The sequence below is a fragment of the Phaseolus vulgaris genome, chromosome 3, assembly GCF_051622355.1.
Source record: "Phaseolus vulgaris cultivar YP4 chromosome 3, ASM5162235v1, whole genome shotgun sequence".
Lineage (NCBI taxonomy): Eukaryota > Viridiplantae > Streptophyta > Magnoliopsida > Fabales > Fabaceae > Phaseolus > Phaseolus vulgaris.
The window spans coordinates 42651955-42668274 of record NC_143500.1 but is presented as its reverse complement, the minus strand read 5'-3'; the positions used below and the strand labels follow the sequence as shown (position 1 = coordinate 42668274).

Sequence of the window (16320 nt, the reverse complement as noted above, 5' to 3'; positions counted from 1 at the left end):
AATCTTAAAAAAAAAAAAAGTAATAGAGAGATATTTGGGAGAAAGAAGAATTACACTTATAGAATAATAATTTTATAACTTCATTATATTTGCATTTATAGAATAATAATTTTATAACTTCATTATATTTGCATAAATGGATATGTAAGGGTGTTGTTGAAAAGATAACTTATAAATAAAATTGCTTTAGAAAAAAAATATTGTTTTAGAATATAAAAAATTGTTAAGTATTCTCATAATTAAGGGTTTAAAATTGAACCAATTCAAAAAAGTAACAAAATATTCATCAAAAAAATTTAGATTTTTTTTTCAATTGATTGGTTCAATTTTTAATTTAAAAAATGAAATCAAACTAATAATTCCATTTAACTGTAATAATATATCTTTTGATTTAATTTGCAACTAAGAAATATAGACAAATATGAAAAACCTTTGAAAATTTGTTTTACTCTTTGATTATGTTATAATTATATTGAAATTATATTCGCTAAAACATCACAACAAGTTTGTTTTAATCATATATCTTTTTATTATACAAAATGTTTAATAATTTTATACTAACAAAACTTGATCCAAATAAAATTGAAATATTAGTTTAATTTTATTTAAATTTAGAATAAATTAAAATAAATCGAAGTGCGTCTCATTTTTTGTTTCATTAAAATAATATTTAATAAAAAAAATCAAGTCGTGGATACTGAGGTTTGTACGATCTTATTTATAGGTTTTCACTTTTCCCGTCTTTTAGCTTATGTTTAGACGTGATTAAGGAAAATAAGGAGCAAAACAAATTGAAGAAAAAAAAATAAAGTAGAAAACAATGTTATGTGTATCAGTGAATAAAAAAAAGTAGAAACGAGGGATTTTTTTTTTGTATATTTATATATAATTAATTAATTTGATAAAAGTGAAAACTTTGTTAAGTGATTTTTTTGAAAAGTCAAAATTATCTTTGGATAAATTTTTAAAATGATTTTGTATTTATGTAATTTATTTATGAGTATCACGTGAGTGAAAAATCCATAAATCATCTGAAACTAGTATCTCTAAATCACTTATTTTGAATCAAACCAAACTCACACGTCTAATGTAAATTGTGGCATTTCCATTGACACATATAAAGTAAAATTACGAAAAAAAACAAAGCAATAAGTAGAAAAGTTGATAGCTTTTTGCTTTCCTTCTTTTTTATAGATAGAGCAAGTGTTGAATCTTCTCACATTATTTTTTGGTTAATTTTTCCACTTCTAAAATGAAGCAAAAGACAAACTAACTATTAAGACCCTATCACTACTTTATGCTAATGATGAATAATATATATAACATTACTTTTCTATTAATAAATATAGTTTTCTACTTTCTTTACTCTCATTCAAATGTTTATAAGGATTTAGATTGTTCTTGAACTAAATAATAATTTATTATTATTATTCAACTTAACATTAATGATGGGTTTAATTGAGAAGGGATAATTTCTTATTTTTACGATGTAATTAGAAACATTTAAGTTACCTAACTTTCAAGCTAAAAATACTTTTCACAATTTGTTCATCTCTTCCGAATAATATTTCATTATTTAATAAATAAACATTTTCAAAATATCACAATTTCATACATTTAATTAATTAGAGTAATCTTGTGCAAATATCTTCTTTACACAGAATTTTAAAGGTTTTTGGGCATCCCAATTTGCATTGTATCTAATGCTATCTTAATACAGCTATTAACAGGTAAGTCTCGACACATCTTATGGCTAATTAGGTGGCTATGTTGGCTTTCTTTTATGAATACAAACCACTTAATAACTAACTACAACCCCTTAATTTGAACCACAAGTGTGTCCTAGGCTTCTGTCTATATATTTTTAGACCTAAGAAAAAATTTTAATTTTATTAAAATACAATTGATACTTATTTATTTTTTCAATGGTAAAACTTTCACTGATTTTTTTTTATATAAAAATATTTTCATATTAGGCATTACTATTGCAATTTGATATCTCAACTAGGCACAACTCAATTAACAATAATCATATGTCATCACATGAAAAAAATATTCCTAAAAAATAAATAAAGAAAATACAAAAATATGGGAGACTATTAACACTAAATGTTAGAAACAAACTGTAACAGCTGGGACTTAAGTCCTTAAATGATCAAAGAAATTTTAACCATTACACCAGTCAAATCTTGTTACTTTCACCTATCGTTTAATAGCCAAACAATTTTTTAGCTAAAATAATGAAACATATTCAATGACTTAATTAAGTAATTTATGTGAATGAGAATATTAAAATAGTATTAGTTATATATTTAATCAATAGAATTGCACATTAGTTTTTTTTTTATAAAATTTTTTTATGTTAGGCATCACTATGCAACTTGACATCTCAACTAGACTGACACCTCAAATAACAAGAATCATTTACCATCGTATGAAAATAATATTATTAAAAAAGAGAAAAAAATATATACAAACTTTATCTTATTAACTAATTTTATAAGATTAATTTAAGTTTAAAATCAACTTTTTAATATAAATATTCCAAAATTAGTCTTATAACAATTGAACAACCTAAAAAATTAGAAGAATTTATTTTAATAAAGGAGAAACATAGTTGTGAGGTGTTAAAATAAATGTTATAGCAATTTATATATTGAAATTGGTGATTCTGTGAATGAATAACCCCATACATAAAAGCTAAAAAAGTTAGGCAGTGGAATGAAAGAGTCAAATAATTAGTTGAATGGTTTGAAAGAAGAAGCAGGTAACACAATCATCTATCACATTTGAATGACATTTGCCTAACTTCATAACATATATATAATCATCATTTTGGACCATTCCCATTCTTCCACGTCCTCCTCTATTTCATTTCCTCATGTCGGAACAGGAGAAACATCACCCACTTCACCACCTCAAACACAAACTTATAACTTATAAATAAAACAAATTATATGCACTTAATGATCTTATCTTATATTCATTTTTTTGAATTAAATATCATTTTCTTCATTTTAAATCCACTCTTAACTATATTATTTAGAAAATTCAAACACTCATATACCTTGTTCTTTTTTACTTGCAATGTGGGTAAGGTATGAATGTTGACTATGGTTTTAGATTAGTAACTAAACTTAGTAATTAAATAATATTATGAAAGTCTCTTCATTTTTCTGGAATGTTAGAGGATTGGAAAACCACAAAACTGTGGAGATGTTGATTAGTTTACTCAAACTACACAAACCTCTTCTGGTTTTTCTTGCTGAACCTATGGTGCCGTACACTGATGTTTTTGAAGTCATTTTCAAATCTGTTAATATGCATTTGGTGGCTACGTCTCCTATTGTTAATAAAGCTGCTAAGCTTTGGTGTTTGTCGGTTCCTAATTTGGTTCGAAATTTCTTGGTAAATGAACAATTTATTTCTGTAACTTGTCATTTGCATGATAAATGTTTTAGTTTTGCAGGTGTTTATGGTGCTACCACATACGTGGCTAGACGGGTTTTGTGGAGGGATCTTAGTTCCTTCATAGGGTCTTGGTGTATTATGGGTGATTTTAATGTTGTGCTCTCAGTCGATGACTGTAAAGGAGGGGTGGCTCCTAATCAAGTTTCTTGCAATGAATTCCTTGATTGGATTAATACTAATGATCTTTCTTGTATGCCTTTTACCGGTACTTGCTATACTTGGTGTAATGGAAGGAGAGGGCTCCATAGAATTCATAGAAAATTGGATAGGGCGTTATGTAACGAAGTGTGTTTGGATGAATGGGATTCTTGTACTTATCAGGTTCTTGTTAAAAATTGTTCTGATCATTCCCCTATTCTTACTAGTCTTGCTAGTAATTCTTTGAAGAAGGTTAGCAATTTTCGTTTCTTTTCTATGTGGCTTCAAGACGCTTCCTGTATGAAGCTTATTCATGATTCTTGGGCTAATAAGGTTGTTGGTTGTCCTATGTTTATTTTACATCATAAGTTAAAAAGGTTGAAAGTTGAGCTACGTGACTGGAATAAAAATTCTTTTGGTAATGTTCACAATGCAGTTCTTCTTAAACAGGGTCTTCTGCTTGGTATTCAACAAAATTTAGAGACTGCTAGTATGTCTGATATTGATGGACTTCTCTGTCAAGAAAGGATCGCTAAAGAGGAGCTTGATCAGGCTCTTCACTGTCAATATTTGTTTTGGAAAGAAAGGGCTAAAATGCTTTGGTTTAAAGATGGGGATAGAAATACTGCTTTTTTCCATGCTGTGGTCAAGAGGAGGAATAATTTTAGTGGGATTCATCGTCTACGAATTGATAATGTTGTTACTGAGGATCCTACACTCATTGAGGAACATATTTTGGACTTTTATAAAACTCTTTATGCCGAGTCTATTTCTCATGATCAGGATGCAAACAATATGAAAGATTTTATTGGTACTTATATTCCTGAGCTGGTTTCCTCTGAGGAGAATATGATGTTGCTTAAATGTCCTGATTTTTTGGAGATCAAGAATGCTGTTTTTAACCTTAATGGTAATAGTGCTCCAGGTCCTGATGGCTTTGGTGGTGTTTTTTATCATTCTTGTTGGGATATTATTGGGACAGATGTTTGTAATGCAGTCCAACAGTTTTTTAAACAAAACTGGGTTCTCCCTGGAATGAACAGTAATGTGGTATCTCTTATTCCTAAGATTCAGGGTGCTGAATCTATTAAAGATTACAGGCCGATTGCTGTTGCTAATTTTAAATTTAAGATTATTTCCAAGATTTTGGCAGATCGGCTTGCTCTTGTGGCTGCCAGAATTATTTCTCCTAATCAGTATGGGTTTGTGCAGGGCAGACAGATTCAAGATTGTATTAGTATTGCTTCTGAAGCTATTAACTTGCTTTCTAAAAAGGTTCACGGAGGCAATGTGGCTTACAAAGTTGATATTCACAAAGCTTTTGACACTCTAAGTTGGAAATTTTTACTATCAGTTTTGTCACGCTTTGGTTTTCACCCCTCGTTTGTCGGTTGGATTAGTACTATTATCCGTTCAGCTATGCTTTCTATCAGAATAAATGGTAGTTTGGTGGGTTATTTTCCTTGTAGTAGAGGTGTTAGACAAGGTGATCCTTTGTCTCCTATACTTTTTTGTCTTGCAGAGGAAGTTCTTAGTAGAGGTCTCTCAAAGTTTGTGAATGATAAGAAGATTCTACATATGGCTAGTCCACAAGGTTTTCTCACTCCCTCTCATATTTTATATGCGGATGACATTTTTATTTTCTGTAGGGCGGATACTAAGTCTCTTAGAAATTTGAGAAATTTTCTAAAAACATATGGTGATTTCTCTGGTCAATATGTTAATAATTCTAAGAGTAGTTTTTTCACCATGGATAATTCTACAAGATTTGTCACCAAAATTCAGCGTATTCTTTCTTGTAGTCATGGTTGTTTGCCTTTCACTTATTTAGGAGTGCCTATCTTTGTTGGTGCTCCAAGGGGTCGTTTTCTTCAACCTTTGGCTGATAAAGTCAAATTGAAGCTAGCTTCTTGGAAAGGTAAATCTCTTAGCATGATGGGTCGAGTTCAGTTGGTCAATACGGTGATTACGGGTCTTCTAGCTTATAGTTTTAATTTGTATAAATGGCCTGTTTTTCTTCTTAAGCAAGTTGAACAGTGGTGTCGAAATTTTATCTGGACTGGTGATATTCTGAAAAAAGGTATAGCTACTGTTAAATGGGATACGATTTGTTCTCCCCTTGAGAATGGAGGTTTGAAAATTATTAACCTTCACCATGAAAATAATGCTTATCTTCTTAAGCTTGCTTGGAACTTTGCTTATAGCAACAAGCCTTGGTCTCTGCTCTTGAAAGCTAGGGTCCTTAAATCAAAATATGAGTTTCAAATGGTTTATAGATCGTCATCTCTTTGGCCTGGAATTAAGCAGTTTTATTCTACTATACTTGATTATACTTCTTGGACTGTTGGTACAGGTTCTCTTATTAATTTTTGGAATGATAAATGGTGTGCTACTTCTTCTTTAGCAAATATTGCAGGATTATCTGATGGTGCTAGTATTCCGGATACAGTCTCTCAGTTTTGGACAGGTAGTGATTGGAGTATTCCATTGTCTTTACAGCAGATGCCTCATCTTTTTAGTCATATCATGGTTAGGGCGGTACAGGATATTCCTAATTGGATTCTAGATGAGTCTGGTCGTTTCACTCTTAAATCAGCTAGGACTTTTTTCTTGGATCCAGGGGTTTCTTGTGGTTGGGGTAAATTTATTTGGTCTTCATATATTCCGCCTTCCAAAACTCTTGTCCTTTGGAAAGTTTTTCATGGGCGGCTTCCTACAGATCAGCATATTCAAAATAAAGGTTTGCATATTTGTTCTATGTGTACGCTTTGTGAAAAGCACGAGGAATCTATTCAACATTTATTTTTTGAATGTGCTAATGCTTTGCGTATTTGGAGTTGGGTTCAACACATTTTTCCTACTTATCATTTCTCTAATAAGGATGATCTTCTTTCTTTTATTAAGAGTGATGGTAGTCCGTTGGTTAAATTAATTAAGCTAGCTGTGATAACTTTTTCTATTTGGATGATATGGCGTATGAGGAATTATGCTCGTTTTCAGGATAAGATTGAGGTTTCTAGGGCTATTTTGGTTATTAAAGACTTAACTTGTCTAGTGGGTAATTCGTCTAAAGCTTGAATGAAGAATGATATGTTTGATTTCAATGTGCTAAAGTTTTTTGGTATTAACACTCGTACTGGTAAAGTTCTACGTCCTCTTCCTGTTAGATGGGAGTTTCTTTCACCAGGCTGGGTAAAAATTAACACTGATGGGGCTGCTAGGGGATATCCTGGTCTTGCTACTTGCGGAGGTATTTTTCGTGGGAGTATGGGGGAATTTATTGGAGCTTTTTCTGCGTTTCTTGAAGTTCAGACTGCTCTGGTTGCTGAGTTTTATGGGGTTATGCATGCTATGGAGGAAGCTCAAAAGATGGGGCTTACTAATGTCTGGCTGGAATGTGATTCTGCTTTGGTTTGTGCTGCGTTTACTGTTAGGACAAATGTTCCTTGGATGCTTCGTAATCGATGGAATGCTTGTCTTAATTACTGTGGGAAAATTAGGTTTACAGTTACTCATATTTTTCGTGAAGGAAATGCGTGTGCTGATAAGTTGGCTAATTTATGATTTTTTCATAGAGAACCTTTTCTTTGGTATAATAGGCTTCCACCTTGTCTGTTCTTAGAATTCTTTATGAATAGGTATAGTCTACCTATGTATCGTTTTTGTTAACATATGGGTTTTGGTCTAGTCCCCCCGTATTTTTGTATTTTTTTTTCTTTTCTTTTTTCTTTTGTTTAATAATATTTTTTTTTCATGTGATGGTAAATGATTGTTGTTACTTGAGGTGTTAGTCTAGCTGAGATCTTAAGTGGCATAGTGATACCTAACATGAAAGCTTTTATTTAAAAAAAAAATAATATTAATCTTGGTTGCTTTACAATAGACAAGTTTTTAGTAGCGTGTAATAAATCAACGACTGTTTTAATAATAAATAAACATGGTGGCTAAACCTTGTCAAATTATAATTTTTCAACTGAAATATGTTCTTTTGTATAATCATCATTTTTTTCAATTTAATATTTATTCTTATAGTTAATTAGTGACAAAGTGGTAAACATCATTGAATCACAAACTAATTTTATGATATTTAATAACTAAAATGTTGACATTTAGTGATTGAGTTATTGTGGAATCATAAAACTCTATTGTTCAGACTTTTGTGATAGTTTTGTAGTATTACTTTAAGTTATATATTATCACTAAGTCTTAAATATAAATTTGACATTTTTTATTTTCAATTGTTTTTTCTTTTACTATCTTGTTATGTCCTTCACTCTTTAGAATATTAGTATGATCAGTACAATAAACCTAATTAATGTGTCTTTGTACGGGAAAGGGGCTGTGTACATCTCAAAATGAAAATATAAAATTTGTATACTTTTAAAATTCATACAATAAATTTTACAAAATTTAAAATTCAATAATAAAATTTGCATGAATATAATTTTTTAGTAACAAAATATGTAATTAATCCTTTAAAATATTTATTTTACTATTTCATAACTATATCAATGATAATAAATACAACATATGAAAAATTATAAAACGACAATAAGCAAAATAAATGTATTAGAAAACTTATGTATAAATTAAAGATTATAAAGGTTTGAAGTTAATTAAAAATAAAAAAATAGAAATATAATTAAAATACGCTTTATCAATATAATAAACTTAAAATTTATATAAAAGCATTATATAAATATGTCTAATTTTATATATTTGAATTGATAATTTTATTAACCACTTGTAATTTAAAAAAGTTTGTTTTGAACTAACAACTACTTAGTTACTAGTTAATTTTTCATATTTATACTAGATTTTAAGCTAGCGGTTTTTTTTTGCTAAACATAGCCTAATAAATATTTTATTTTATAAAAAAAATTAAAAATTTCATAGTGTGAGTAGTTTTTGTGAGATATAGTTCTGTTTTATTTTGATTGGGATGATAATCTGGATTGGTTAATTTTATTTTTATCCCATATGTATATATGGACAATCATAAATGAGTCAAGACAAATGGTTAATGTAAAACTTGCAAACACTTTTATTATCCATCTTGTATTTATTTTTACTAGCTGGTCTGCACTTCTTTAAAAAATGTCTTTAAACCTAAGAAAATACACAATAATTAAATAACACAACATGCATTAATATATTTTTCACACTTAATATTTAAATAACACACATTACATAACATGAATTCTTAACAAAATCTCAAAAAATTATCAAATAACACAACAAAATTTAAATTAATCATTATTATCTTTGATTAACATTGACTGGGATCGTAGAAGAACTCTCCTATTTCACTTCTACATACATTTTGAATTATGATAATCAATTAAAAATATTATAATAAAACAGTCTCAATTAAATTAATTGAATTACTCTAAAATAACTTGTGCTCCTACCAGAAGTAAATAAAATATCTTTCGCATTTAAGAATCTGAGAACTAATGTTAAATATTGAGAGAGACACACCTATATTAATTGGCATATTCAATAAATTTCTTGTCATTAAAGAAAGAAATAAAAATGTTGAAAATCATTCTTTTAATATTGTAGCTCATCCATTTGCTCTAAAAAAAAATCAAAATCCATTTGATTGTGTTCCGGTATGCCAATATAGTCTCACATCGTTCAGGAGTCAAGATCAAGGACAGTTTATATACTCTCTCCTCTCTCAACCCCCGAGACGCTTTTTCAGGACAAAACTGTGACGGAGCACCGATCTTCAAAGCGAACAATACATCGGATGTGGTGATTGATCCTAGTGATGCTGTCCAACAGACCTGAGGTTGGAACAGATTGATTAACCTCGAGAGAGCATTAGCAGAGGAAGAACCAGATATAAAAATGAGAGCTCTAAGCTCTCTTCCATTCCCCTTCCTCTTTTTATTTTCTTTTTGTGCCTTCCATTCCCTTCCTCTATATACATTCATGTTTATCTTTTAATAGTTGGTTCTCTTTGTCTTGTTATCTTAATTTCTGCCCCATTGCATCATCTTCACCTTATAATTATTTGTCCTTTTCTCTTTGCCCTTTTGAAGTGAACCTTCACACTTAACCAATTGGTTAAGTTCGTGTCCAGTAAGAATCTTCTTAGGGTTCTCACCTTAAATTGCTAATCCAAAATTCATAACAAAAGTGAAACCTTTGAAAAGTTGTCATATATGAATAGGAGAAGAAAAAAAGAGTCATGCTTAAAGATAGAAAGAAATGAACTCGCGAGGAGAAGGAGGAAGGAATCTATATGTATAGTTTAATGAGAAAGGAATTTATGCATGTGTGTGGTGTAGCGTGAGTTATATAGGTTAGTAAGCTAACTTATCTTGTGTCACCTATCATTCGCAAGGATTACAAATTATATAAGATAGTTCAAACCATACTTAATTTTAAAAAATTATTAGATAGAAACTAATTTTAAAAATAAAAATAATAATTAATCACTATATTGAATAAATTAGATACTATTTTGGAGACTAAAAAAATTATTTGTATCTACTGTTATTTTCATTATTAATAAAATTTATAAATTAGTTTCTATTTAATGAGTTATTGGTAACTAATTAGATAGTTTATAAATTTATAAAATATTTTAGATACCAATAATTTTTTAGTCTGTAAAATAATATATAATTTAATTAATATAATAACTAATTATTTTGTATCTCTAATATTGATTTCTATTTAAACGGTATCATTTTAACAAGCTATTTTTTTTAATACATTTTACATTTTTTTTATGAACTAATAAAATCTCCTACATAATTCATCCCATGTTACCTGACTTTCACATTGTTAAAATGTAATCAAGAAAATAAAATGGTAATTTTGTAATATGAAAAGTTGTTAAAGTGGTTATGCATATATTTGCCTCACATATTAGACAAATTTGCTTATGAAAGACCAACAAATATGTCCATCATTTTGCAACCACCCAAGTCAATAATATCTCACATCCTAACATTCATTGTATATATACGATTACAAGTTACTTCGACTCATTTCTATTAAGTATATTGCGATATGATCATAAAATATTTGTTAGTATAGAAATACGTTTAAATTTAAATCATCGTCAAAATATATTAGTAATTAAAATGTTCTTTTTAATTATTATCAAATACTCATTTTAATATATTTGAGTTAGATATAAAAAAAAACTATTTTTCCGTGAAATTACATAGACAAAAAATATCTTATTTAACCCTTTTTATATATTCTTCTTTCTTTCATTATATATTACCTTTTACTTTCATCACTTTCTCTCTATTTTTTTTTTCTTAAAACATTTGCACATTAATTCATTGCGGAAATAACACCTTTTCCAATGACAAACAATACACTTTGGTTTGTTCTTCATGTGTTCTAAAAGCCCTAAACTGGCATATTAAAATGTAAGTTTGAATTATTAAATTTATTTAGTAAAAGATAATTAATAAGAATTACAATAAAAATAATGTGAATTAGAAAATAATTTTATAATATAATTTTCTCACCCATCATTTCGGGAATAGAAGTAAAATAAATCATGTTATGCCCGCTCTCCTAAAATTGAAAAATAATTTTCCAAAGCTTGTAACAAAAATGAAAAATGAAAATATTACATTTCTAAATTTACATTTACAAAAATATATTTTTATTTTGTAAAACAAGCACACTCGTAATTATGAAATATTTTAATTTATTCTATTCTTATTCTTTCTGCTAATGAAACAAATCTCAACCCTAACGCAAATACACTCTTTCATTAACATTTTATTTTCATATATAAAGTTTGGTTTTCATGCACTGTTAATGTAAATATTACATTAAATTAATATTAATTTAAATAATGATTGTAAAAATAAACAATGTTATCTTACACGACATTCTAGTTACATATAGACTTCAAGACATTCTAATTAAAATTTTATTTTTTATGTAATACTATTTTTTATATACTACTTCAAGACATTCTAATAATATAATTAATGTTGATAGTGTTATTATTTAATAGAAAAGTTACATTGATACTTTTTCAACACATAATTGTTGATAATAACACTTAAAATTACCAAGTATTTATTCTTCATTAATCATGTATGATAGATTATGAAAATTGAAATTTACATTAAACTTAACAATGAATAAAATACAATATTATTATAAGCATCATACAATGAATTCGAAAAGAATAAGGTTTGGTGGAGTTGTGTGAGTTCCATGTAATATATATATGATTGTTTCTGATTTGGCCAAAGACGGCGTTATAACGACACTAGTTTGTTGTTGATCCAAGATTCAAGTACAGCTTTTTCGTTTGTCTTTCCCACAGTTTATATGTCTCTTAATTTAAGGTTGTGTATTACTAATTTTTCAAGTTCAACATTGTACGCATAACATAAGATTCAACTTAAACAAAAAGTGGCTTCTTAATTATGGATTTCTTTTTTTAATTCTTAAAAATCATGTCTACCTCGGAAACTATTTATCTTATTGTTTATTGTTTGTTCCCAATAAATCTTGAAGACCATATTTGTAATTTCATTACAAAAAAGTGATGTTACTGATTTTCAAAAGGAATATGCAGAACGAGCTGGTATGATCTATTATTGATTGCATTAATACAGCTGGGAATATTATAGCTTCACAAATACTCTTCTTTTTATTATATTTTATATATATGTATGTATACAAAACGAGTTTTTTCTTTTTTTTTCAAAAAAAATTACAGAATCTTTTTTTTAAAAGAACTGTGAGAAAGTCTCAAGTTCTTGGTGGAAAAACATACATCATCTACTCTGGCTCATTCCAATCGTTCTTTCCTCTTGTGTCTGTGAATTCTTTTTGGCCCCTTTAACGATTTATAACAAAATAAAAATGTTGGTTGTGTTGTTATTCTATAATTAAAATTTCAGTAATATATATACATTCGCATTTAATGAAAAATTTGAGGGTGATGATCATTGAATTAAAAGTTAAAATATATTGATGATATTAATATAGTATTGAATTTAGAAGAACATTTATGTGCATTACATAAGTGTAGTTCTGTAATTAAATTTAGAATTAAAAAAAAAGTAGAGTTTTGTAGTTTATGAAAAGCATTTAATTATGAGAAGAAAATTGAAGATGGTTTGAGTCTGATGAGGCAGTGAGATTTGAGTGTTTGGTGAATATGCAGTGGAGATGTAGATAAAGTAGAGAGAGTAAAGATAAGAAAAAGTAGGTAACTAGTAACTACCTTAGCATGATGATGCATGGAATTTAAGGAAGGAGGGTGATGAGTGAGAAGAATTTGTTATGTGAGAAAAGTTGGAAGAGAGAAGTGGGCTTAGGCTATAAACAACCAAAGGAGGTTACCTTACATTCCACGTTTCTTCCTCCCTCCCCCAAACAGCAGTATTTATGACCTTGTTTTCCTATCTTTCCTTTCCCCTCTCATTCATATCTCCATCTTCAACTTCTCCACCTTCCCTTTCTCTTCTGAATCCCATCAACTTCCTTTCTTTTTCTTCACATGGAAAAGCTTTCGCTGCTTTCTAAGGAAGACCATCACATGGATTTGCCTCCGGGATTTCGCTTCCACCCCACTGATGAAGAGCTTATAACCCATTACCTCTACAAGAAGGTCATTGACACCAACTTCTGCGCTAGGGCCATTGGAGAAGTCGACCTCAACAAGTCTGAGCCTTGGGATTTGCCATGTGAGTCTAAACAATCCAATCTACTTCGCTTTTATCTATTCTGCTCTTTTCTTTCAAATTCAAACTTGGACCTTCTGTAGGGAAAGCCAAAATGGGAGAGAAGGAGTGGTACTTTTTCTGTGTCAGAGACAGAAAATACCCCACTGGCTTGAGAACCAACAGGGCCACTGAAGCCGGTTACTGGAAAGCCACGGGGAAAGACAAAGAGATTTTCAGAGGAAAATCTTTGGTCGGAATGAAAAAGACTCTCGTTTTCTACCGAGGTCGAGCACCCAAAGGAGAGAAAAGCAACTGGGTCATGCACGAGTACAGACTCGAGGGGAAATTCTCTGTTCACAACCTCCCCAAAACTGCAAAGGTATTCTACTGTTATTCTTTTTTTATTATTATTCTTTTGATTGTTCTCTTTCGATTTGTTATGGTTTCTTTATGATTGTGATGGTTGTTCTGTGGCAGAACGAGTGGGTGATCTGCAGGGTGTTTCAGAAAAGTTCTGCGGGGAAGAAAACTCATATTTCGGGGATAATGAGGTTGGACTCTTTTGCCAATGAATTGGGTTCATCTGCTCTGCCACCCCTTTCGGATTCTTCACCTTCTATTGGCAACACTAAACCGCTGAATGAATCGGCTTACGTGCCCTGCTTCTCCAATCCAATTGATGTTCAAAGAAACCAAGAAGGGGTCTTTGATTCCCTCAACAACTCTATTTATGGGGTTTCTTCAAATCCCTTGGACTTTCTTCCCAGAATGCCACCTTCTGCCTCGTTCTACTCCACTCAAGCTGTTCAAGCTGTGCCTAATTTGACATTTCCCGGTTCTGTTTACACTCTGCAGGACCACACCATTCTGAGAGCCATGTGTGAAAACAATGGTAATGATTACAAGTCAGAGAGGGACATGATCAGTGTTTCACAGGAAACGGGTCTTACTACTGATATCAACCCTGAAACCTCTTCAAATTTTGATATGGGTAGGAGGCACTTTGACAATCACAATCATCCATCTGTTTCTGTTTCTGTTTCTGTTGCTCCATTGGATCTTGATGGTTTGTGGAATTACTAAGTTATTAAATAAAGGACCTATTACAATGAAAAGTGACATTAACCCCACTTTTGAGCTTAAAGGAATAGGAACAAGAAGAGCTTCGGATGGGGTTGATGCTATTGTCTCTCTGTATAGATTTTATCGAAAAACATGTATTGAAACATATGTTAAAGTGTAATTAGGCTGGTTTTGTCTTTAGACACTAAAGGGTTGTGGCTGGTATTAGCATTTGCATTAGCATGAACATGATTATTTTGTTTGAGCTTGGATTGAAAATCATAATAGTATGAGACTGTTGGATTAAGATCTGAACATAATGATTGTGTAGCGTATCTTGTTGATCTTGCCTTTCTGGTTTGGATCAGTATAGTCCAGCTAATACTGAGACCAAGACCAAGACCAAGAGCTTGATTCGGTTAATGTTTGAATTGAATAGCATATTTTAGTTTTAAAATGTGGGGTGGTACGGTTACCAAAGAAAATCCTGAATTCTCTATCTCTCTATTTGGACACACGTGCACCAGCATACTTTGACATAGACAAATGTTAACAAACTTATCTGCATTTACCTACTCCCAACCTCACTGTGCAAATCATGACTCTCTCCTCTGAACTTCTCTTCCCTTTCTCTTTCTGTTTACGTGCGTGTGTGTTAATGACAACACTCCATCATTCATTGTCAAATGCAAAAATTCAAACGTTTTACCTAAAACATCTTAGCACATCACTTTAGTGCTGGTGTTCAGAATTCACACCAATCTTTCCCATGTTTTTCGTATTGTTAATAAGAAGGATGACAACAATATTCAAACAGTTTCTCAAAAATTAATTTTATTTACTAGGAAAGCGTCTCATAATGTAAATACGATGGGTTTAGTTTGTTTAAGTGAGTTCAGAACAAATTATTTGTGCCAGTGCAACCTCCAACATATCAGTGTTGAGTATGACACGTAACAAAATCTATACATGACCAATGGCATGGCGTACAATAAAAAAAAATCGAAGTTAAAAAGAAAATGGCATATGGGCTAATAATATACTAGCACTTTTAATCTGATATATTTTGTTTCTTGTTCTTGTGCTTTTCAATCAAATTCCATCCCACTAAGCTACATTCTTATAGTTATTTTTCTTGTAGAATTCTTTTTTGGTTGACATTAGTCAAGTTTTTTAGATCAATGTGGATGAAACTATTTTTTTTACAATGTTAATCAAAGTTATTTCTATTGTTGTCATCTATCCATGTTATTTGTTGGTTTTATTAAGATTTTTGTAAGTGACATCAATGTTACTATGCTTTTATAAAAAATTGTTCAAGAAAAAAAATTCTAACGCGACGGGAAACTTTCACCAATCTTAACTATAATACTTTTCACTCAGTTGAAAAAGTTTTTAAACTTATATTAATTAAAAAGTCGACAAAAAAAACTTTAATCAGTAATGTTGAAAAAATAATTCCATCTAATATCGGTCAAAATAGTTATAATCGATATTAGTTAAAAATAATTTTGATAATGTCAATCAATTTTTTTTATAAAAATAAATAAATAAATAAGTCTTTGAAAATGTTAGCAAAGAGTAGCTGAATCATGATTGATAAAAAAAAATATCATTGACTAATATCTTTGTTAAAATATATTTTGATTTGATGATAATTTATATATTTCATTTAAAATTAATAAACTTAAATGGTTTTATTGAAATAAAAAGATAGTTTAACTACTTTGAAAATGGTGAAATAATGTTAGTTAATGAGGAAGGGTTGTGATAATTTATTGTTCCATTATGATATGAATTCCGTTTTTAAGCTGTAATGGCATGACATGAGAGCATTGATCTTCTTTTTCTTATTTTGTCCAAAAATACAATATACTTATCTCTTTTGTACCATGTGGTGTTTACATTTATGTCACATGACAAATCCCCTCAAAACTCCATCAATTTGAGTCCTGCACGTCTTCATCCTTAACTCCAT

The 16320-nt window shown here is 29.8% G+C and overlaps 1 protein-coding gene across 1 annotated transcript; it reads left to right on the top strand.

Moving 5' to 3' along the window:
• The first annotated feature begins 12888 nt into the window (after positions 1-12888).
• Positions 12889-14649, top strand: NAC100 (NAC domain containing protein 100). The gene is made up of 3 exons (XM_068608540.1): positions 12889-13301; positions 13382-13659; positions 13758-14649. Exons 1-3 carry the CDS (start codon positions 13115-13117, stop codon positions 14361-14363), a joined length of 1071 nt encoding a protein of 356 aa, XP_068464641.1. The 5' UTR covers positions 12889-13114; the 3' UTR covers positions 14364-14649.
• The last annotated feature ends 1671 nt before the right edge of the window (positions 14650-16320 follow it).

Coding starts and splice junctions, on each gene's coding strand:
- NAC100 (XM_068608540.1), top strand. CDS start 13,115: ATGGAAAAGCTTTCGCTGCTTTCTAAGGAAGACCATCACATGGATTTG. Junction 13,302..13,381: donor TGAGCCTTGGGATTTGCCAT/GTGAGTCTAAAC, acceptor GACCTTCTGTAG/GGAAAGCCAAAATGGGAGAG. Junction 13,660..13,757: donor ACCTCCCCAAAACTGCAAAG/GTATTCTACTGT, acceptor GTTCTGTGGCAG/AACGAGTGGGTGATCTGCAG.